Raw genomic sequence first — 24465 nt, forward strand, 5'->3', positions numbered from 1 at the left:
AGCTTCTGCTGCATCTACCAGTACTGCTGCTCTCCTGTTTTTGAGGTCATCCTTGATGGCTTTTCTGCACTGTTTTGCCAGTTCGGACGTTTGCTTGTGGTTGCCTGAGGCACGTGCCACGCCACGTTGGCGAATAAGTTCAAGAGTGTTCGAAGAAAGACGGTTTTTTGTGGTTATCTCTCTCTTGGCATTCCTTGCACAATCATGGAGGTGCTGAATCATTCGATCGTATTCCTCATCAATGTTGTCAATGACGGCATCTTCCCATGTTGCTGCAACAGAGCCAAAGAGTTCCCAGTTGGTGGTTGTTCTGGGAGTCTTCTTCTTAAACCTTGCATTCTTTTCTCCTCGTTCTGTGAGGTAGAATTTTGCACGAAGAAGACGGTGGTCTGATCCCGTTTGGAATTTTGGGACAACAGCAACATCGGTTAGGCAAAACCGCCGATTGAATATGATGTGGTCTATTTCATTGTGGAACCGTCCATCGGGAGACTCCCATGTCCAACGTTTAGATTCAGCCTTTTGGAATTGTGAGTTACCATGGAAGGTTTTGGTTGACATGATGAACTCAGACAGTCTGTCACCTTGTTCGTTCCATTCCAGGCCATGGGTTCCGATGTGGAGTTCATCGACTGATCTTCTTGGTCCTATCTTGGCATTAAAATCACCGACAATGATCTTGTAGAAGGTGTGATCTTCTTTAAAGAATTTCTCTAGCTCCATGTAGAATTTCTCAGTTTCTTTTTCACCATAACTGGATGTTGGTGCGTAGACAACAAAGACAGAAACTGCCGGTAGTGAGCCACATTTATTCAAGTGTAATCGTCCGATTCGGGTTGTTAGGCATTCAAATGAATCAATGCTCGTGACTAAGTTTGTGTTGACAAGGATACCGACACCACCGACGCCTCTTTTATCACATGTTCCAAGGAACAGTTCTTCTCCAGTGTCGAAAACAGCATGATGGGATTGATGTCTTCTCGTTTCGGTCAGACCAATGATGTCGTACTTGATCTTTCGTGCTTGTACCATAAGGTCTTCAATGGATGCAGCAGATGCCAGCGTACGAGCATTAAAAGTACAGACAATCATTTTTGTTTTTCTGCGTTTTGGCAGCCCATGTCTGCCTTGGTGTTTTATCAGCTTCTCCTTCCATATCCTTCTCGACTCTGCATAATCAGGGTTAGGGGAATGAGATCCATTTATTACTGGATTTGGCATATCAATTTGGTGTATTTGGCATAGATCACGGATAGCTTGCCAGGCTCTGCCGTGAGGGTTGGATATTTAAGGATATTTAAGGTATCCTGAAAATTATTAAATAAATAGTCGCGCGGTACAAAATAATAATATTAACAATAATGGTAATAATAATAATAAAGTTAATAATTTTTCACATGGGCTGGAGTGACAGCACAGCGGGTAGGGCGTTTGCCTTCCACGCGGCCAACATGACCGACCTGAGTTCAATTCCTCCACCCCTCTCGGAGAGCCCGGCAAGCTACCGAGAGTATCTCACCCGCACAGCAAAGCCTGGCAAGCTACCCGTGATGTATTCGATATGCCAAACACAGTAACAAGTGTTACAAAGGAGACGTTACTGGGCCCGCTCGAGCAAATCAATGAACAAAGGAAGGACAGTGACAGTGACAGTGATTTTTCACATAGACCCCATGTATCTTGCTTGGGGATTTAGTCTTTCCAGCATTTGACCCTGACTCCCACCTAGTGGCTGTACCTAGTACTGCCACAGCACAGGAGCCTGCCTCGGTGGGGAGCCCAGGCTTGTGGACACCTCTGAAGGAGCTGGCCCTCAAATTCACACCCCAGGTCAAGGGCACACACACACACACACACACACACACACACACACACACGCACACACACGTTGGTAACTGGCTCACAGGGCCTCCACATGGTTTTGTTTTTCTTGGAAAAATAACTTTGTAAAACACCAAATATCCCCCCTTCTCTCTTTCAGAATTCAGAGGGAAAAGATTTTCCTCTCAAACTCCTGAAACTTCAAAGCGAAAATGCTCATCACTCGCCTAGCCGAGCCCATCTTTTGCTCCAGGACCCAGGTGGAAAACGCATACAGAGATGCATCATGTGACATGAGAAAGCCAAACTCACAATTGATAATCCCTAAAGCAGCTCTTTTCAGCACCTTCTGTGGTAATTCCTCCAGCTGGTCAATATGGTAAACAGATTGCCTTCCTCGGCTGGAATGAAAGCCAGAGCTGAGTCTGGCAGACCCGCCTAGAACTTAGTCTGGGAGCTGGGAGCTGAGGAAGGGCCAATTGTGACAAGGTGGCTGAGCTGATGAAAGGGAGGCCACATTGCCTCCTGGGCTGGAGCTCGCTCTCTGTTGAACTAGGGCTAGAGCCATAGTACAGTGGGTAAGGTGCTTGCCTTACATACGGCTGACCCAAGTTCAATCCCTGGCAACACTCATGTTCCCCTGAGTTGTACCACGAGTGTTCCCTGAGCTCAGAACCAGGAAGAAGCACTGTGAGTGCACCCCACTCCCCCAAAAAAGAGGTGACAGTTGACAGTATTGGAAACATGTCACCTAAACTATAACAATACAACAAAACCCTGAGCACAGTGGAGCAGCAGCTGGAACAGCATCTGGTTTAATTCTGAGATCGCCTGTCCCCTGGGAGGGCATTGTGTTAGTGACCCATGAGCCCCCTATTGTTTACGCCACCTCACTGGAGAAGGAAACCCAGATGGCAGAGATGTCATGGGACAGAGTTCGCCCCTGCCAGTTCAACATCCACAGAGCAGTAACTCCGTGATCTCTGGGATGAGGCCAGGTCTCAGAAGAGGAGACGGGGCTAGAGTGGATAGCACAATGGGTAGGGCGTTTTCCTTGACCGCGGCCAACCCTGTTCGATTCCCAGCATCCCATATGGTCCCTGGAGCACTGCCAGGAGTAATTCCGGAGTGCAGAGCCAGGAGTAACCCCAGTGCATTGCTGGGTGTAACCCAAAAAGCAAAAAAATAAATAAATAAAAGATAAGAGGAGACTCATGCAAACATGCAAGGCTACACCCATGTACCATGACACTGTTCTCTTGGGCTTCCTCACTAGCATCCAGACAATTCCAAGTCATGGGTGATTTTGGTTTTTCTTTTTTAAGTAATTCACGTGAGTCTTTTGCTCAAAGCCATGCTTCTCAAACTTGAATGTGTGAGTGAATCATCTGGGCGTGGATCCAAGAGAGAGAGGGCAGAAAACCCCTATTTTGCATTTCTTTGTACAAACTACCAGGAGATGCCAAGCTGCTGGTCCCTTGACCACAATTTGAGGAGCAAGGGCTGCTAACTGAAAGTTCAACTCGAAAGCCAATCTGAAAAAGCAGCTGTAGGCTGATTCATGCCTTGGATTCTACTGCCACATAGATGAGACCCACTATGGAATGTGTGTGTGTACCCACATTGTAAATGACTCCAGGTCAGTGAGACAAACAGGCTGTCTCAGTCCAGAACCAACGTCTCAACATTTAGCCCCAAAAGCTTATTTATATAAACTTTTGACTCCCCCCTCCCCCAAATGTATGCTATTCATGGGTTGCTGAGGACCATAATTGCTCCAGTTCAACAACTGTAAAATAAATATATAAAAATAATAACAACAACTCTGCGAGTAAGACATTTTCTGCAATGCATCTTGTGAAAACCAATTACTATGTCAACTGCTTTGGGATAAAAAAATATTTTTAATAAATTTTTATAGTAAATTAATGAAGTTAGATCCATATTTTATGCCAAATAGTTAAAAAATACTGCAGAGGAGTTCAAATATCAAACATATATATCAAATCTATATCATACAGAGGAAGATATAGGTAAATATAATTTGGTTTCAATCTGGGAAATGCCTTTTAAAGATGAAGGGAAAAAAAGAAACCCAAACAGCAAAGATTGATAGAGTTAATTACAATTCTCCTAGAGTCTAAGTCTCAAAAGTCACCTTAAACAACGGTTAAAAATAGTCAGGAAGATAGATGTCACAAATAAAGCAAAGTGCTAACAAAAGATCATTTTTAAGTACATAAGAAAAGCACTAAAGTCCTAATATGAAATAAAAAGAACATAAAGTCTGAATAAACTGGGGTTGGGTAGGGACACCCAAGAAACTCAAAGAGATGTCTAAGGTATGGAGAAAGAAAATATTAGAACGGTCTTTTAACCTATCCTTTGAAACAATTCCATCTTTGGGTATATTTTATAATTGATATATAGTAGAGCTATGCATATGGAGAATGCATTTTTTTCAGATTGAGAGATTCTTTTGTTGTTCAGATATGAAACCAACATATTTAGAAACCAACACACTGAAAAATACTAAGATGCTAATAAAAAGTCTAGGTTTCCTACTAAACAAAGAAATGTAAACATAATAAAAACAAAACAGAACCAAATATCTTCCCCTGAATTTGGCCGGGTTTTGTTGCTGCTGTTGTAGTTGGTATCTGGAATGAGGAGTAAAGTGGCTTATGCTCACTAAGACTATTCCCAGGCATTGCTGGAGATCCAGCCCAGGGCTTCCAGATGCAAAGTATGTGTCCACATGCATTCTAGTCCTTTAAGCTACCTCCACGGCCCAGAAAAATGTTTTCTGTAAGCTTTTTTTAATTTTTTTTTTATTTTAGTAGCTATTATTGCTCAGGACGCACCTGAAGCCCAAATGGGCAAAACCTTTTTGACAAGTGGGTTGGAAAAAATACATCGAAGTGTAAATGTACAAAAAACATAACATGCATTGGAATTGCCAGATTTAACAACTGTATGAGATATACTTGGGCTGGAGCGATAGCACAGCAGGTAGGGCATTTGCCTTGCACATAGCCGACCCGGGTTCGACTCTTCCATCCTTCTCGGAGAGCCTGGCAAGCTACCAGAGTATCCCGCCCGCACGGCAGAGCTTGGCAAGCTCCCCATTGTGTATTTGATATGCCAAAAACAGTAACAACAAGTCTCACAATGGAGACATTACTGGTGTCCGCTCGAGCAAATTGATGAACAATGGGAGGACAGTGCTACAGTGCTATGAGACATATTTATTTTAAAAAATTATTCATCCAGACCCTCTCCACCCTTGGAGAAGCCTGCGTTATCTCTGAGCGTGTTACTCTCTCTCTCTCTTAACTCTCCATTCCCCCACTTATCCACTTATCCCTTTCTCTTCCTCTCCAAAAAAAAAAAAACCTCCAAATAAAATTTGTTACTTCAAAAAATAATAATAATAATAATAAATAAAAAATTATTCATTTATAAGGCAGGAGACAATACTGGAGCATGGGCAGGGCAGGCTGCGGCTGTAGCTTCGGATGCTGGCTGGGCTCAGCACTCCTTCTGGCAAGCACAAATGCAGGGGGGTTGGCCAAAGCTGCACAAGGCTGAAAAGGCACAGAAGAAGTAATAGCTCTGGACAGGGTGGCATTCCAGGGCCTTTGTGGTCATATCCCCAGAGTGGCTCTGGTTCCAGTGGCTCCGTAAACAAGGGCTGGGCCCACTCACCAGACTGTCTTCAAACCACTCCCTGATGTAGGCGGCCGTGGGGCCCGGGATCTGGCTCAGGAGGAGCGCTCTCTCCTGAGGATGCTCCAGCATCTCCAGGGCCAGCCTCAAGTCCTCGACGAGATGGAGCACAGGGAAGGGGTTCTTGCAGGAGGCTGGGGAGGCCAGTCCTGGCTCACAGGTCCCATCGCTGAGATCTGCACCTGCTTTAGTGCCTGGAACGAGAGAAAGAGGGACCTTGGTAAGATGAATGAACACTAAGGGTGAGGAAAGGGCAAGAGCAAGGTGGTAAGGAGGGGAGAAGAGGGAAGCTAAGAAACCCAGAAGGCCAGCTGTACCCCAGCAGAGTCACGAAACAGAGTTCCGAGTAATCAACCATGCAGAGATCTCTCACCTGACCCCAAAAGCGCCAGAGTGCCGCGACACCATTCTTTAGACTGCAGTTTGATAAACCTTGTGAGGTAGGCAGCAATGAAGGCCAATCCAAATCGCCTCCATCCCTAGTATGCAAACCACCCTTCTCCTCTCAAAGACAGTAGGAGAGGATGTGCCAGATCTGGGCTTGGGATATAAGAGGTCTGACAGTTTTGTTTTCTCTATCCCCTCTCCTTCCCTCCACCCCTCACCCTCATGCTGATGTTTGGGGCACAAGCTGTGCTCAAGGTTCTTTGCCCAGGTATCACATCAGAGGTGCCTGGGATCAAACTGGGGTCAGTCACATTCAAAACAAGCACTTAACCCCTGTGCTACCTCTCTGGCACCTATGTTACTTCCTTTTTGTTCCTAAATCGCCAAGGTCCAGAAACCTTCCAGAGGGACAGAGAGGGGTACAGCTACCCCCCTCTCCCAGCCCTCTCACCTGCCAAGGTGACAAACACATTGGTGAATCTTGGGTCTGCCAGCCTAGATGATACCATTTAGAACAAAGACGGGGACAAGCTACGCTTGCTGAGTATGAACCATGTCAGGGACTAGAAAAAGATAAATAATAGTGACTATTTTAAGCTATGATTTTGTATTAGTTTATTACTGAGCAACAGACAAACAATAACTATATTCCTTTTGGAGAGGACTTAACCAATTGGAATCCATGTCTTCCCAATTGGGAACATTCTGTATCCTCCAACATAACCATACTTTTGTTTGTCTTTTGTGGGGGTCACATTCAGTGGTGCTCAGGGCTTAGTCCTAGCTCTGTGCTCAAGGGTCACTCCTGGAGAGGCTTGGGGAACTATATGGAGTGTGTGGGATTGAATACATGTTTACCCACAAGTACGGGCACCTTATTTGTGCACTATCTCTCTGGTCCTTACAGATCCACATTTTAAACTTGTATTAATTACTATGCATCTCCACAGCTCATCTCCCCAGAATGCATGGACACCCCTAAGCGCAGAGTCTCCCTGTGTACCTATACCCAACTTCTGGTTTCTCATCCTTCTGCCTTGGAAACACTGAAGTTAAATATCTCGCTTGGATCAAAAGGGGAGAGTGTTTGAATTTCCTTGGAGCTGTGATCGTAGGTCAGCTCTTTCTCATTGTAAATGCCTCAAAATAGGACAATTATGGCCTTTCAAAACCTCACCAATTCAAAGGAAAAAAAATCTTTACATAGTACAGTGATAAATGTTTCAAACCCAAACTGGGGTGGCATTCTCTAGTAAAGGAATTCTCTCAGCAGCAAGAAACACTTTTGAAAATATGGTGTTTATAGATGGTAAAATTTAAAGGGTATTTGGGTTGTCTATAAGGCCAACAGGATAAAATAAATCAGGACTTGGTTGAAAATGTGTGCTGGGAAGCCTTGGTTGCACTGCAGGCCTTGATGGCTAAGACCAGGTCCCCCCACTCTGCTCAGAGCCAGGTTCCCAATTGCCACGACAGACTTTGGAATGAAAAATACACACAGAAGGAAACAATTACCACTTGATTGTTGGTTTGCTCTCAGAAAGTGCAGCATAGGGAGAATCATGGATCATGATCTACAAACAAGTCAGAGGCTCTGGGGAGCCAGGCAACTGCCTGATTATCCCCATTCTGATTGTGCTCCAATTTAGAGTTGGAGAGAAAAGGCCACAGCCAAACTTGAGGGAAGAAAATGAACAGAAGCAAAGCTAATCTCCAATCTCCAAACTCCAGATAATTGCTTAGTAATCTCTCTTGTCTCTTCATTCTGGACACCTCTAACACACACACACACACACACACACACACACACACCTAACATACACACACACACACACACACACACACATACACACCCCTACCTCCCCGCTCCCACACACACACACACACACACACAAATCTAACATGAGTTAGGCTAGGAATAAATGGAAAGACTGAGATTCTCATTGTCTTTATATTTCTGTGGACTTAGACATATCTCTCCCATTCTCTGTCTCCTTCTCTGCTTGAAAGCCATAGAATTCTTCACTCTGGTTCAAAATATTTGTGTGTGTAAACGCACATGTGCATGCATATGTGTATCCATGCACATGAGTACATGTGTGGCTATACCAATTTTTGCGTGTAATGAGCATATACATAAAAAATCTTACATTCTTATTTTTTTTGCAATTTACATTTCTTTTCTTATTTTTCGTTTGTTTGTTTTGGTCTTTGGGGGGGGGGTGTCACAGCTGGTGATGCTTATTTTTGTCTCTGTGCTCAGCAATGAATCCTGGCATTGTTGCTGAGGACTGTATGTGATGCTGGGGATCAAACCCAAGTTGGTCACCTTACCCACTGTACTATTTCTCTAGCCCACAATTTAATTTCCTTATTAAAATCAGTATCATTCAAATGCCAGGTAAGGCCGTGTAATGTATAATATGTGAGTGATAATATGTCTTAAGGCAGCTGTTAGAAACAGCATGACCCCAGATAAGCTCCACTCTTATTTCAAATCTAAGAATCATATATGTTCATAGAACAAAAAGCATACAGAAACCAAGCTCTGCCTCTTGGAGTACATGCCCTGACGGTATCCTCTCCCATTTCATACCCGGGCTGCTCTGTGTGACCATTGTAGCACAAGATGGAGTGTCACTTCCAAGCTTAGGTCATCAGAGACACTGTGCCTTCTGCCTTGTTTTCTCTTTGGGTCCCTCACTGGGGAAAGCCAGATGCCTTGTTGTCAGGACACTCAGATATCCCATCACGGAGGCTCCTGTGAGCAACCATGGGCCCCCTGTCCACAGAAAACGAGAAACTGCAACTTTTGGCCCAAAGCCACATAAGTGTGCCACAATAAGAGTGTGTCCTCCATCCCTGTCAAGATGGTGGCCTTGATTTATTCCTTCACTCTGACCTCATGAAACACCTTAAGCCAGAACTACCAGCTACAGCATTCCACATCTCCTGGGACTGTGAGAGCAAGAAATAAAAAATGTTGTTATTTCAAGTTGCTATGTTTTGGGCATAGCAGATGAAAAATACAAATTAGCTCAGAACATTCTAGGTGTGTAATCGAGGGGAATTTGCTTACACACTACTAAAATATGTTGCTAAAACAACTCTTACAGGAAAAAAATTAAAAACACCACAAGGTCTTCATGTTATTCATACACGGGAATTAAACTTAGACATGAGTCACTGTCACTGTCCTCCCGTTTTTCATCGATTTGCTCGAGCGGGCCCAGTAACGTCTCCTTTGTGAGACTTGTTACTGTGTTTGGCATATTGAATACGGCACAGGTAGCTTGCCAGGCTTTGCCGTGTGGGCGAGATACTCTCGGTAGCTTGCCAGGCTCTCCGAGAGGGGCGGAGGAATCGATTCCAGGTCGCCCACGTGCAAGGCAAATGCCCTAGCCGCTGTGCTGAGTAATACATGAAAGAAAAAAAAAACTATAAAAACAAAAGAGAAGATCAAGTGGAGTTCAAGAGGATTTAATTGTTACAAAAACAATCATGATATTAGAAAACAATAAACAGGACAATCTAAGGGTTGGAGATATAGTTCAGCGGGCTGGAGCATATGCTTCATAGTCAGGAGGTTTGGATTTGATCCATGTGATGCCCCATTAACCATATGATTGCCAAGCATCCAGCAAGAACAGCCCCCAGGTTATCATCAGGTGTGGTTCAAAAAACAAAACAAAAACAAAGAGACTGTAACAAATTAAATTCTGGAACATGAAAAAGAAAATTAAAATTATAGCCTGACAAATCCACTTCAAGGATTGGAGCTATCTTATAGGAGGTAGGGCATTTGCCTTGCACACGGCTGATTCAGGTTCAATCCCCGGCATACCATATAATCCCTTATGCTCTGCCAGGAGTAATTCCTGAGTACAGAACCAGAAGTAATCACTGAGCATTGCTGGGGGTAGCCCAAAAACAAACTGATAAAAATTTTTTAAAATAATTAAATTGAACTCTCCAAATACTCAATAATATGGGGGAGCTAATCATCTTACATTACTTAGTTTTAAAAAAAAAACATCTACACATATCTAAGTGTACATATAAACAACACACACACACACACACACACACACACACACACATACACACACACCTGGGAGAGCCACGCTGCACACTTGGTTTGCACAGGCAGGCTAGGTTCCGCTGTGATTTGAAAGTCCCCACAGGATGTGTGAAATCATGGGAGAACTCAGGCCCTTGTCAGGACTGAAAAGAGGTGATTCAACATGCAGGTTTCTTCCTCCGACCCTTGATCCTATTTCCTTTTCAGAAACAGCCTAAGTGAAAGCTGAGAGGGGCAGAACCCTGCAGCATTTTCACAGGAAAACCATTTTAGAAAATCTCAGAGCGGGTCATGGAATATACTAGAAAAATTCAGGACAGAACAGACCTTACTGGGAAAAGGGCCCTTCACCCACAATCAACAAATGAGAAAGTTGGAAAAGATAAAGTGTTTGTGAGTGTATTTTTCTATAACACAGAACTAAAACGAAAATGAAAAACTTAGGTGATGCAAACAAAAGAAGAACTCAATGGCGAAATAAGTTCAAGATGACTCAAGGAAGCCAGACCCGAACATAGGACCTGGGGCTGGGAACTGCGCATAGATTTATTTATTTTTTTTATTTTTATCTTTTAATTGAATCACTCTGAGATAGACCCTTACAAAGCTGTTCATGATTAGGTTTCAGTCATACAGTATTCTAACACCCATCCCTCCATCAGTGTACCAACCAGTATGACAATAGTTGGAAATGATCATACTGGACAAGAACTGGGTGTTAAAAATAAGCAAAGGGATAAACACAACAACCTTTCAGTATCTGTGTTGCAAACCACAATATCCAAAAAAGGGAGGGGAGGAAGGGAGAGATATACCTGCCATAGAGGCAGTCTGGGGCTGGGGGGTGATGTGCACAGATTTTCAAGGCTTCTGTGAGAGAGGGAACTTAAAAGGGAGGCTGCTGAGGGAAACAGTATTTTCAAGCACTGTCAAGAACAGGCTGAGAAAAGTCACTGGAGGGCAACGAAGCTTGCCCCCTTGTCTTAAGCGCACACATCTACCCTGTAAGGAACCAAAACTCCAGGCCTCTGCCTACACAGCACAGATTCCGTGGTGAATTTCTACTTTGCACTCAGCACCACAATCCCAGACAAGGGTTAGGATGTGACTCAGAGGCACAGCACAGGTCATGCTTATGTGAGGCTTGGGATTCTCTCCCCAGGACACACAACAGTACAAAATCTAAGATTGCAGGGCATATGTCAGCACACAGGTGCTCCAAAGAGTCCAAAGCAATGAAACGCTAAAAGTTCAGCATGAGCAAAGGCAACATTTTGAGAAGTGGCTCCACATCCCAAAAGGAAAAATTCTGTTTGATATCCAAGGAATAGGACAGGAAGAAAGGCACTTGCCTAGCCAGTGGTGACCCTGGTTCCATTCTGGTATCATGTATAGTCCCTAGGAGCACCACCATGAGTATCCCTGAGAACAAAGCCGGGAGTTTGCCTAGAGCAATGCGATATGTGGTCCAGAAACAAAATACCAAAAAATCACCTAGAAGGCTCAACTCCACCCTCTACACACTCTTGCTTATAATCAGCTCCTCCACAAACACAGAGAGGAAAACAAATTGAAACTCCCTGAGGCAAAAAATAAGCAGATGTGTAACCTCATATCAGGATTAAGAACACTAAATGAGATAATAAACACTGAGTATTGCTAAGTATAAGAGAAGGTGATTTCCACCTCAGATTACTTCTAGTAAATAGTAATTTACTTTATACTCAACCCTAATACATTTTCTTTTTTGAGGGCATTTTCTCTAGATCTTTATTTATAACATCAAAACACTCATTAGGGAAGACAGCTTAGTACAAAAGGTTCCAACTTTGCATGCACATTTGAAATCATCTGGGGAATTTTTTAAACTACAAATCCCTACTCTAGAATCTTCTAATTTAACTGACCTGAGTAATAAAAAGCTCCCCAGGAAAGTCTTATTTACAACCCAACAAAGAAGGCATTGCATTCAGAAATCACCCTGATCTATAATAGATTTTGTTATTTAGAAAGGCCACTGGAGAATTTTTATTTTAAAGGGACCAGAACAATAGTATAGCAAGTAGGGTGCTTGCCTTGCACACAGTCAGCCTGAGCTCGTTCCCTGGCATCTCATTTGGTCCTGTTCCCCAAAGCCCCACTGGGAATGATCTCTGTGCACAGAGCCAGAAGTAATTCCTGAGCACTACTGGTTATAACCCCAAAACCAAAGACATAAAAAGTAAAAAATCTTTATTTTAAGGATACAAAATGAAATTTTAATAGAGTTAGCAATTATTTGGGGAGGAGAATATTGCAATATTAAAGTGAAAGTATAGGATGTTAGTGATCATTTTCAAAATCATATTTGTATGCATGTGTAGTCATTAGAGCTATGCAGAAAGTCTTTGGTTCTCCTGACTATACTTGTGAAGTGACTCATGGTCTTATAATTTCCTTTGGCCAATAAATGAGAGAGTTGTGGACACAACAGTCTAAATCCTCCTTGCACCTGGCCTGGCCTCTGATCAGTGGCTCAAACTGGGTCCAAGAAACAGTGGTATGGAACAGAGCCCTCAGCACATCTGGGAAAGTTTTAGGTTTAAGAAATTGCTTTTGCTATTACAGGGTACCGACATTTTAGGACTATTTGCAACTATGCCACGTCTTAGTCTATTTTCTATTTTCAAAGTCATATGAAGTCTTCCATGTGGTAAATTCATAAATATAAACATACAAGATAAACTTACTCAAAACAATATTTGATCAAGTAAATGGGGTTATTTGGCAAGAAACAAAATATCTGATGGCAGCGTCATATCTGATTGATGTGTGTGTGTGTGTGTGTGTGTGTGTATGTATGTGTGTGTGTCTGTGTGTTTGGTCACAGACAGCAATTGTCAGGGCTTACTCTTAGTTCTGTGCTCAGGAATCACTGCTAGTGGGTCTCAGGGGACAGCTGGGGTGCCAAGGGGTCGAACCCAGGACTGGAGCATGTAAGACTAGTGCCCTTCCCACTGTACTATTGCTCAGCCCTCATATTTGAATTTTAAAAGTACAGTATCTAGGGCCAGAGAGAGGCTTAGTGGGCTAGTACACAAGCTCTGCATGCAGGGTACCTCAGTTCAATCCTCAGAATTATATAGTCCCCTGAGTACCAAGCCAGGAAAAAACTCTTGAACACCAGCTGCTGTGTGTGCCTCCCTTTCTGTTCCCACAAACAAAACAAACAACAACAAAAAAACCTTTGATGGGATTTTCTTCATTTTTCCTGTTACATCACAGGCATTAGCAGCATAGTCACTAACTAGATAGAAATGCAGAAATCCCAGGTCCTCCATCAGATCCACACCCACAAATGTTCTCCAACTACTCCAGAATGCCACAATTCCTCAAAACACAGACTGCATAATGACTGAAAATATATACTGGAAATAAGTGTGAAAAAAAATGGTGTCAGCAAGGCAAGAAATTCTGAATGATTAATTTTAAGTATACATCATAATAATTAGGTTTTACAAGTTAATTCCATCAAACATTCCAGCGGTGGCTAAATCTGAGGGAATTATTAGAAAAGGGGGAACGTTCTCTAGTTCATTCAACACAGAGTGGGACTGAGAGACGCAGCAGTCCTGAGACACAAGGAAGCAAGTCAGACTTCTCGCTAATGAACTTAGATGTATAAAAGCTAAATGCACGCTTACTACACCCAAACCCAGTGTGCGAAAATAGTTATTCCATTATGACCATTTCCTTAGAGAACCAAGTAAGGTAAAGGTAAAGGTAAAGGCCCTCCCGTTGATCGTCGATTTGCTCGAGCGGGCCCAGTAACGTCTCCATTGGAGAGAACCAAGTAGAAGATAAAAAAAAATAATGATAGGTGGATTAGGATTAGGATAGGATTCCAACATGGTTGGAAGCCTGCCTCAAGTGCTGGGGGAGAAGGCAACTGGCATAGAGAAGGGATCATCAGACACAGATAATGGGAAATGATCACTCTGGGTAAGAACTGAGTGCTGAAAGTAAGTAGAGGAACAAACATGATAACCTCTCAGTATCTGTATTGCAAACCATAATGCCTAAAAGGAAAGAGAGAGAGAGAGAGAGAGAGAGAGAGAGAGAGAGAGAGAGAGAGAGAGAGAAAGAGAGAGAGAGAGAGAGAGCCCGCCATAGAGGCAGGCTGGGGGTGTGGGGGTGGTGGGAGGGAAACTGGGATCATTGGTGGTAGGAAATAGACACTGGTGGAGAGATGGATGTTGGATCACTGTATTGCTGAAATCTGATCACAAACAGCCTTGTAACTGTGTATCTCACAATGACTCAATAAATAAATGAATAAAAATTTTAAAATAATATATCAGAATAACAGGACAAATGGAGATCCATGCTCCCAGACAATTGGAAGTGGCACATGGTGTGCAAACACATGTAAAGCATTTCATTTTAAAGCTGACTATAAAACATACCATTCAAAAATGTCAGAAAAATACAAGAATTACTATTAGGGAGACGTAATACTTAGAAGGTCTCCGGGGGGATTGTTTTCGGACAGATATGGGTAGTGGGTTTGGAGTTGGAACAATGAATACCCAAAACTCTGTTATTAATCTAAATACATCTATTTTATAAATAAATGTTTTATATTAATAAATAAATGCATTTTTTGGATTCCATGCAGGACTATAGAGAGAGCTTAAAAAAAAAAACCTGTAGTATATACTTAGTATGGTCCACTCCCATGATGATATCATCTCTGAGCACCTAGCAGGGTGTAGGTGCCCCATATAAAATTACAGCCCAAAAATATGTAGTACAGTTATACAGAGGTAAGATACCCTAGTTGTGATTTTAACATGCCGTCTGGTCAGAAATAAATATGATCAAGCATACAAAAAAAATCAATAATGAGAATACATGGAAATATGTTGCACATAATGAAAAAAACATAGGGTTTTTTTTAACAAAAAAATTGAAAAAAGCACACCCTCTGTGAACATACATGGAATACTAATAAAAACTGCAGTTTTCTATTTAAAGCCATAAATATCCAAAAGCTCTAAAAAATAAGTATCAGAGATCACTCTAACCACAAAACAAGCTAGCAAGTTATTTTATGTATTTATTACTTGTTTTACTTTGTTTTTTGAGCCACACCCAGTAATGCTCAAGGATTATATCTCAGAGCATTGCTCAGGGGTGATTCCTAGCAGTGCTCAGAGAACTATGCAGTGATAAGGATGAAACGCAGCCCTCCCACATGCAATGCATGCACACTAGCCTCTTAAGCAATCTCCACAGCCTCTAAAACATAACTCTTGGGGCTGGAGCACAGCGAGTAGGGCGCTTGCCTTGCAGGCAGCCGACCCAAGTTCAATTTCCAGCATCCCATATGGTCCCCCGAGCACTGCCAGGAGTAATTCCTGAGTGCAGAGCCAGGGGTAACCCCTAAACACCGCCGGGTGTCACCCAAAAAGAAAAAAGAAAAAACAAAACAAAAGAAAAAAACAGAACTCTTGCTTGACTTATAAAGCTGGTTTTTGAAAGAGAAAACATATGCACTCAAGTAAGTAAAGAAAATGAAAGAGAACAAATATTGAAAGAAATAAAGTATATATTAAACATGTATGGCATATAGTTACACACACACATATCCTGCAAGAACTAGTTTTACGTATCAACTTGGCTAGGCTGTAGTGGCCAGATTTGGATCAAGTACTATTCTTGGTGTTTCTGTGATGACTTATTTCAGATTAACATTTAAATCAGTGGGGCTGGAGTAATAGCACAGTGGGTAGGGTGTTTGCCTTGCATGAGGCCGACCCAGGTTTGAATCCCAGCATTCCATACAGTCCTGAGCACCACCAGGATTGTGCAGAGCCAGGAGTAACCCCTGTGCATCGCCAGGTGTGATCCAAAAAGAAAAAAAAAATTAAATCCATAAAATGACTATAGGAGGCTGCTCTCCAGGGTATGGTAGATCTCATCCACTTAGTAGAAGACCTTCAGCACTGAGCTCCCCGGCAGGAGCACACTCTGCCAGTAGATGGCCTTTCAGAAGGGCACTGCAGGCTCTTCCCTGGGTCTTCTGTCTGCAAACAGACCTTGTAGATTTCAAACTTGCCAGCTTTGAAATGAACCCAAGCTCTGAAAAGAAAACAATCTGTCTGGAGAGGTTGCCCTTGCCAGCTCTACCTGAAAGCAGAGTTTTCCTACAACAGTTTTTGTGGGCCAAACAAGCATACTGCAAAGAATCAATTACCATTGATTTACCTGGATACATTCCAGATCCCCCGAAAGAGTCACCTACTATATCATCTCAAGTAGCATACAACCTAAAATAGAAGTGACCTAGTAAAAGCAGGAGAGATAAGATTGAAGGTCTGTTATAAAGCGGTTCCCAGGGAAGGCACAGGACAATGCCACTCCCTGCTCTAGTTCTCACTGCCCAGATACCAACGCTGAATACAACTCATTTTTTTTTTTTGTCTTTTCTGTAAAAGTGAAAACCCCTTTTGGATTTCTTTCCATTGGCAAAACTGAATACTAATTTTCAATATTAAAAGTCAAATGGTGTAATGTGAACTTTCTAAAGGTGGGGCATACCTAGATACACATCCTAGCAGCTCTCTTTCTCAGGGAAACACTAATGTGTTTACATATTTATCTAGTTTACAGAACAAAGAAGACACACACAGGAGTTGGAGATAGTACAGCAGAATGGTTTGCCTTGACCATGGCCGACCAGGTTTGATCCCCAGCATCCCATATGGTTCCTGAGCACTACCAGGAGTAATTCCTGGGTGCAGAGTCAGAAGTAACCCCTGAGCATTGTCGAGTGTGGCCCCCGAACATAACAAAACAACAACAACAAAATGCACACATAGTGCACATACTTAATACCAATCAGCAAAGGCAAAGTCTGTTGTCTGAAAATAGTAATAATAAAAACAAACTCTGGCCAGATTGAGCAAAAGAATAAAATGCACAAATAAAAGTTATGACAAGGAGTTATTAGAGTTGCAGCCATTGTATTGTATCCTGAAAGACAAAACATAATAGCTAGAAGCTAGAGTGATAGTACAGCAGGTACTATTTGCCTTGCTTGTAGCTGACTCAGGTTCAAATCCTGGCACCCCATATTGTCCCCTGAGCCTACCAGGAGTGATCCCTGAGTGCAGAGCCAGGAATAAACCCTGAGGAACACCAGGTGTAGCCCAAAAAACAAACAACAACAACATAATATCTAATTTTATGCTGACGAAGACCTTAGTAAAATGTACAAATTTCTAGGAAATTAGTTCACCAAAACTCAAGAACAAATTAAGGGCCCAGAAAGATAGTGCAGGTCTGAGGCACTTGCCTTGCCCATGGCCAATACCAGTTCAATCCCTGGCATTCATATGGTCCTTGAGTCCCAACAGAAGTGATCCCTGAGCATAACAACAGAACTAAGAAGAGCACAGTTGGGTGTGCATGCCCCCTTTCAAAAAAATAAAAAAATAAAAATTTAAGTGAAAGAACAAATGAAAAGTTGTGTCCATAATCATAAGATAGAAGAAAAAAATCTTCAAAGAGAAAAAAATACTAGGTCCACATGGTTCTGCAAGTGAGGTCCTATACATCACTTGATCACTTGACATCCCATTACTCATCGATTTGCTCGAGCAGGCACCAGTAACATCTCCATTCATCCCTATCGCGTGCTAGTGTAGCCCAATGGTGTCTGCTCGTTCTAGGAACATGAACAGCCTCAAACCGATCATTCAGGGTCTTGACAAAGAAGTCTGACCATCTCGTAGGTGGGCGGACACACGGTTTTTTGACATCCTGTGGAATCCAGTCGGTAATGGCTCTAGTCCAGCGGTTGTCTCCAAATCTCATTATATGTCCAGCCCATCTGATTTTTGATGCCTTGGCAAACGAGACAGCGTCTCTGATTTGTGACCGTCTACGGAGGTTGGAACTCCGAATTCTTTCTCTCATTTGAGTGAAATGTGACACTCCAAGCATAGCTCTTTCGATTCCTCTTTGGGAGACCTGGATAGCATTCTCATCCTATTTTCATAGGGCCCAGGTCTCTAAGGCATATGTTAATGCAGGAAGAACAGTGGAATCGAAGAGATATGCCCAGATACGGAGGTTCTTCATCCTCTTAGCTATTTCTTCAACACTCTTGAAGGCATTCCAAACCACTCTCTTCCTCCTGAGCAACTCAGGTGCCAGGTCATTCGTCATATTGACTTCTCGACCTAGGTACACATAACTGTTGCATTCAGAGATGGTCCTTATGTTGAGAGTGAATGGAATGTCAGGAACGAGACTGTTTTCCCATAAACATTGTCTTTGTGAGATTCAGCAGGAATCCGACCTTTCCACACTCACGGTCGAAGTCGGCCAGCATTTGTGCCGCTTGGCTAATGTTTGGTGTTATTAGAACGATGTCATCAGCAAAGCAGAGGTGGTGTAGGCCCACATGGTTTTGCAAGTGAGGTCCTATACATACAGCTATAGCAAAATTTGCAGAATTAAGGAATAATTTGATTTCACTCCATTGCTCTAGAGAACAGGCACTGAGGCTTCCTCAACAAGGAGGACTGGGAGAGGGCATCTGTCAGAATGGCAAAACAGGACCATGACTGTGAGCCTGCACCAGTCACTGAAGCCGTGCCCAACTCTGCACACAGAGAGCAGTCTTTGACATCCCAGCGACCAGGCCTTTCCACCTTCTGTCCTCTCTCTGTATCAAAGAACACTGGCAATCTCAATTCTGACTGGACAACAGGCAAATTTAGGGACTGTCTTCCAGTCACTGAGGATTGCAATATGCTGATTGGGATGTGTATGGAACCTAGCAATGACTGTTCGAGCACAAACTCACCATCAACATTTAATGCCACAGCTGAAACTATCCAGAGGAAATAATTTTAGTCTGAATCCAAACCTTCTCTGTCCCTACAATCTTTTTTCTTTGTTTTATGTCCACAATTGGGAGTGCTCAGTGCTTGGTGCTTGGGGGAGTCACTCTTGGGAGTGCAAAGGGATCATATGGTGCTAGGGATTGAACACAGCCTCCTGCATGCAGAGTATACAGAGTATGCCTTTTGTGCTATCTACCTGGCCTGGCCCCTACAATCTTTAAAAAAAGGGGGGGAGAAGGAAGGAAGGGAGGGAGGGAGGGAGGGAGGGAGGAAAGAAGGAAGGAGGGAAGGAAGGAAGGAAGGAAGGAAGGAAGGAGGGAGGGAGGGAGGGAGGGAGGGAGGGAGGGAGGAAGGAAGGAAGGAAGGAAGGAAGGAAGGAAGGAAGGAAGGAAGGAAGGAAGGAAGGGAGAAACCCAGACATTTATTCACTGACACTCAGCAAACAGGCCCAAATGGAACAACCTCGTTTTTTAGCTATCATAAGACAGGTTCTCTTGCACTATTCATTATCAATGTATACAGCTTGCAGAAAACCTCATGAGTAACCTCTTGACACAACAAAGAGGAATAAGTGTCCCTCTGTTTCCTGACCACTGAGTTTGCTGGTGCTATTACAGAAGTGGCCCCACAGAGCAGTCACTGAACCTGTTAGCCCACAAATGAAGCCTTCTGCAAAGTTAGCATGTATGGCCTATGCTCTGGGCAATTCAAAGGGATATTATTAAGCAAGATATAGTTAAATTTCAATTGTCAGCAGTGTAATTCAATTATGGTGTCATCTATAGGCCAAGCACAGGCAGTAAGAAAAGGAAGGTCGGGTCAAAAATTCTATAGATTTTTTTTCTTCTTCTTTATTTAACATAAACCCTGGGGTCCTTAAACAGCCAACTCTTCCTAACTTTCTGGCTTAGACTTCTAAGATTTCAATCAAGAACAGTCACATGGCACTAATAGCTGGAAATGATCACACTGGACAAGAATTGAGTGTTAAAATTAGGTGAAGGGATATACACGACAACCTCTCAGTACCTGCACTGCAAACCACAATGCTCCAAAAGAGGGGGTGGAGAGAGAGAGAGAAAGAGGGAGAGAAAGAGAGAGAGAAAGAGGGAGGGAGGGAGGGAGGGAGGGAGAGAGAGAGAGAGAGAGAGAGAGAGAGAGAGAGAGAGAGAGAGAAGAAAAGCACCTGCCATAGAGGCAGGCTAAGGGATGAGGGGTGGGGGTGGGATGATAGGAATGAAGCTGGGGACACTGGTGCTGGGAAATATACACTGGAGGAGGGATGGGTGTTGGAACACTGTATGACTGAAACCTAATTAAAGAACAGCTTTGTAAGGGTCTAACAATAATTTAAAAAAAAAAAAGAACCGTCACATGGGAGCACCCATCAGACAACAAGAATTTCAGGAACTGGAGCAAACAGTACAGCAGGTAGAGCACTTGCCTTGCACTCAGGCAACCTGAGTTCGATCCCCAGCATCCTCTATGGTCCCCCATGTACCGCCTGGAATAACCCCTAAGCACCGCCTGGTGTGGCCCAAAAAGAAAACAATAAAAATAATTTCAGATCACAAGCAATTTCACCTAATAGTTCCCTTTCTGCTAATAAGGCATTCTGTTTCAGAGCCCAGAACTGAGAAGCACCTCCGAGGAGTCTCAATGCTGTGGAGCTGGAGGGCTTCTTTGGCACCTGTACACTGGGATGCCCTCTCATGAGCAGCTATTTTGGTCCCTTATGGAGAGATGATGCCCTGCACTGTTTGCAATGAATGGAGGCAAGGAGTTACTTTTCACCATTAAAAACTATATTATCTCACATCCTCAATGTCCTTTTTAAAAAGTTTTGGAAAGTCGGCCATGCTACAAGGGAATTCACAAAGGGAAATTCCTTTCTATGGAGTACCATATAGCATGTAGTCATACAGTTATGTAGTCATAACTATTAATATTTACTACTGGAAAAAATCTATGTTGGTTTTGCATAAACAGTCGCTATTGAGGAGGATCAGTCTGCCATACAGATTTCCTTCACTGAATTATGATTTCTATATTTTCAAAAGATGAAAGAATATAGTTTAAGTGTTATTTGCTTGAGCAGTTTATCCAAAGCAAAACTTACTGGGTTCTGGTCGTGGTACTACTTGACATTATTCCAATTCAAATGAGTAAAAGAAGAGATTTAAGTGATCAGAGAGAAATGTCACTTCTGAAGGATCTGCAGTATTATGATGTGTGGTCACAGCTTTCAAACATTCTTTCAGAGTTGCCATTCTCTAAGTCAAGGAAGTCTGCCTTGGAAGTCTAGCATATCAGAAAGCTGAGTGCAAAGCCGCTGAAGCTGAGAACTTCACTGGACCTTCTTCCCAATGAAATCTTCAGTCCCACAGCCAACGCCACAGACCCCTGGAGCTCTACCATGCTTCATCAAAAATCCAGCTCAGGAATGATGATTGTCTAGAAGAAACCCTCATGGTCCCGGACTCTAGCCTTAGATTTGTCACTTACCAGCACTGTGGTCTTAGGTGGCAAAACCAATGTCAACCCTAAGAGAACAAACAACTGTTTGAATAAACTGAGTGCTAAAGTCCCTTACTTGCAATAATTTAATCCTCCCAGTAACATGAAATATGTACTGCTATTAGCATTACCTCATAAAAGAGGAAACTGAGGCTTACAGCAATTGAGCAATTAACTTGTCCAAAGATCCCATAACCAGCAGTAAGTGATGGAGCTGGGATGCTAATGCCAAGCCTAATTCTGTAATCCATATTTATAAGCACAAAGATGCCTAAACTCCTGGTTCAGTCTGCCCCAAGCATCTTAAAACCGAGGATAGTATTAATAATTCTGAGGAAAGGTACCCTCCCTACACAAAGGCATTTGATAATTGATTGTTTTCATCCTGAGTAGTATAGAACACAAGCCCTGCAGACACTTGCTACTAGCCTCAGTCCAAAATTGCCTGTCAGATGACTCCTGCCAAATGTCTGTGCAAACCAATTAGTCCTTATGGGATGGTTCACAAGATGTGCCAACCACTGCGACTTTAAGTGATAATTTGTTATTCTAAAACTACTAGCAAACAAAGGTACAAGTAGAGAGAACAAATGAATATCAGGATAATGCTGGATAGAGAGAGTAAGAGAGGATATTGACAGAAACCAATCACTGACTCCAGGCCAATGAAGAGAGAGCCGATTCATAGAAGTAAATAAAACATACATGTGAGACCGATTGAATAATGAAGAGGAGGGCCAGTTCACAGAAGTAAATAAATTATACACATGCGATCTATTGATTAGTGATTAGGTGCTGCCAGACATTTGAGGTGCTAGAAGTGGGCCAGCTGAGCCTCTATCCTCACAGAACTTACATCCTGGAGAAAGAGGAAATAGAGAAGAAATAAGGAAACAAATAAGTATGTGACAGGTCTGAGCTGTAAAGAAATATGATAGAAATCATGGACACTGAAGCATGAAAGAAATGCTGCATCAGAGGAGAGCACGTGGTTAAAGCGAGAGAAGCCAGAGGGAAGGTGCTTAAGGGTACAGCCAAAAAGGCACCCTATCATAGCTCAGCAGGCTGGAGCATTAGCACAGCGGGTAAGGCGTTTGCCTTGCACACAGCCGACCTGGGTTCGATTCCTCTGTCCCTTTTGGACAGTCTGGCAAGCTACCGAGAGTATCCCGCCCGCATGGCAGAGCCTGGCAAACTCCCGGTGGTGTATTCGATATGCCAAAAACAGTAACAACAAGTCTCACAATGGAGACATTACTGCTGCCCACTCAAGCAAATCGATGAACAATGGAAGGACAGTGCTACAGTGCTAGTCATAGCTCAGATATTCGTGTCCTGCTGCTACGCTAAGGACATCAGATTTCATCCCCCCCGTGGGAAACCATTGAGAAGTTATGGGGAGATGAATGAAGTGACCAGTTGGGTTGGGGGGTGAGGTAGGGGGTGGGATGGATCCACCGGCCGTACTCAGGGTTTACTCCTGGCAAGACTTGGGGGCCCATATGCAGTGCTGAGAATGGAACTTAGATCAGCTATATGTAAAACAAGCGCCTTAATCCCTGTAAAATCTCTCCTACCCTAGTTACATTTAAGGATTACTCTACTACTCTGTGAGAAAGAGTCTACAAAGGGTCAAGAAGAAAGGAGAAAGTATTTAGAGACATAGCATGAATCTTGTAGACTCCACGTGAATCTAGTGAGTCTAGTGCAAGACTCATACAATGAAAACCACAAAATTCAAATGGGCTATATAAGGGCCTGAATAAATGAGAAATTTCTATGCCCAGAGAGATGGGACACTATTCTTATCACTCCTTCACTTCTCCGGTGCTCCCGCCTTATAGTGCCTAGGCACTGTTTGGAGTACCTTCCTTTTACAGGCATAGCAACCGTCTAAGTTGGGTACTATTATAACTCCAACTTCAAAGGACGAAACTGAGGTGTGAAATCACAGTCACATGAAACTGAGGCATGAATCAAATGAGGAAACTGAGGCGTGAATCGGAACATGTAGCTAGGATTTCAATCAAGCAGTTTGGCAATGGGTGTTCTCCTGCAGTCAATCAGCAAAGATTGACTTAAAACATCTTAGATCAAAAAATGATGGTTGGAAGGATCAATCAGGATAAGAGATGTGTGCTGAAAGTAGATAAAGGACCAAAAGTGATGACCTTTCGGTATCTGTGTTGCAAACCATAATGCCCAAAAGTAGAGAAAGAATATGGGGAATATTGCCTGCCATGGAGGCAGGGGGAAGGTGGAAAACGGGGAGGAGGGGGTATACTGGGGAGATTGGTGGTGGAGAATGTGCATTGGTGAAGGGATAGGTGTTTGATCATTGTGTGATTGTGAATCAAACACGAAAGTTTGTAACTGCATCTCACGGTGATTCAATAATTTTTTTTTTAAAAGAACATCTTAGATCAGCTTTCTACAAGACTCACATCACAGACAGGGATGGAGCCCAGCAGGATTCGCATGTAGGAAGCCCTGGGTTCAATTCTGGCACATAGCCCCGCCTACCCTACCTAAAAGCAAACTCACTTTTCCCAGTCAGCATGACCCATGGAGGCCTACAACTGGGAACCTGCCAAAACTGGCAGACTCTATAAACAGAAATAGAAGGAAGCTGAAGTGGCTTACGGAAGCCCACCCTCCACATCCATCCCAGACTGGCACCCGCCAAAAATCCTGGGCCAACCAGCCCTGACAGCCAGCTGCACACCCACCCTCAGAGACAGGAGGGACCTACCTGAAGCTTCCTCATGCTGAGACTCTGTATGGAGAGAAGAGGAGGAAGAGGGAAAGACCCCCACGGAGGCTGCCTTCTTCGGTGGGGTGTAGGAAAAGGGGGCTCATTCATCCCTCAAAGACTTGAGGAGCTCCACACTGACAGCGACTCCAAAGCTCCTCTCTGCTCTTAATTCAGGTATTAAGCCATTTCTGATGGATTTAAAAAATAATAATAGGACTATAGAGATAGTACAGTGGGCAGGGTGGTTGCCTTGCAAGAGGATAATCCAGGTTTGATCC

General features: G+C 43.2%; 1 protein-coding gene across 1 annotated transcript in view; it reads right to left on the reverse strand.

The window, feature by feature from the left end:
• The window catches only part of PPFIBP2 (PPFIA binding protein 2), a 179541-nt gene that overhangs the window by 108409 nt on the left and 46667 nt on the right, over nt 1-24465 (reverse strand). Inside the window, exon 3 of the mRNA XM_056116123.1 lies at nt 5530-5744. Coding sequence (XP_055972098.1) covers nt 5530-5744 — 215 coding nt within the window. The remainder of the gene's footprint in view (nt 1-5529; nt 5745-24465) is intronic.

Source organism: Sorex fumeus, unplaced genomic scaffold (genome assembly GCF_029834395.1).
Source record: "Sorex fumeus unplaced genomic scaffold, SorFum_2.1 ptg000030l, whole genome shotgun sequence".
Taxonomy (NCBI): Eukaryota; Metazoa; Chordata; class Mammalia; order Eulipotyphla; family Soricidae; genus Sorex; species Sorex fumeus.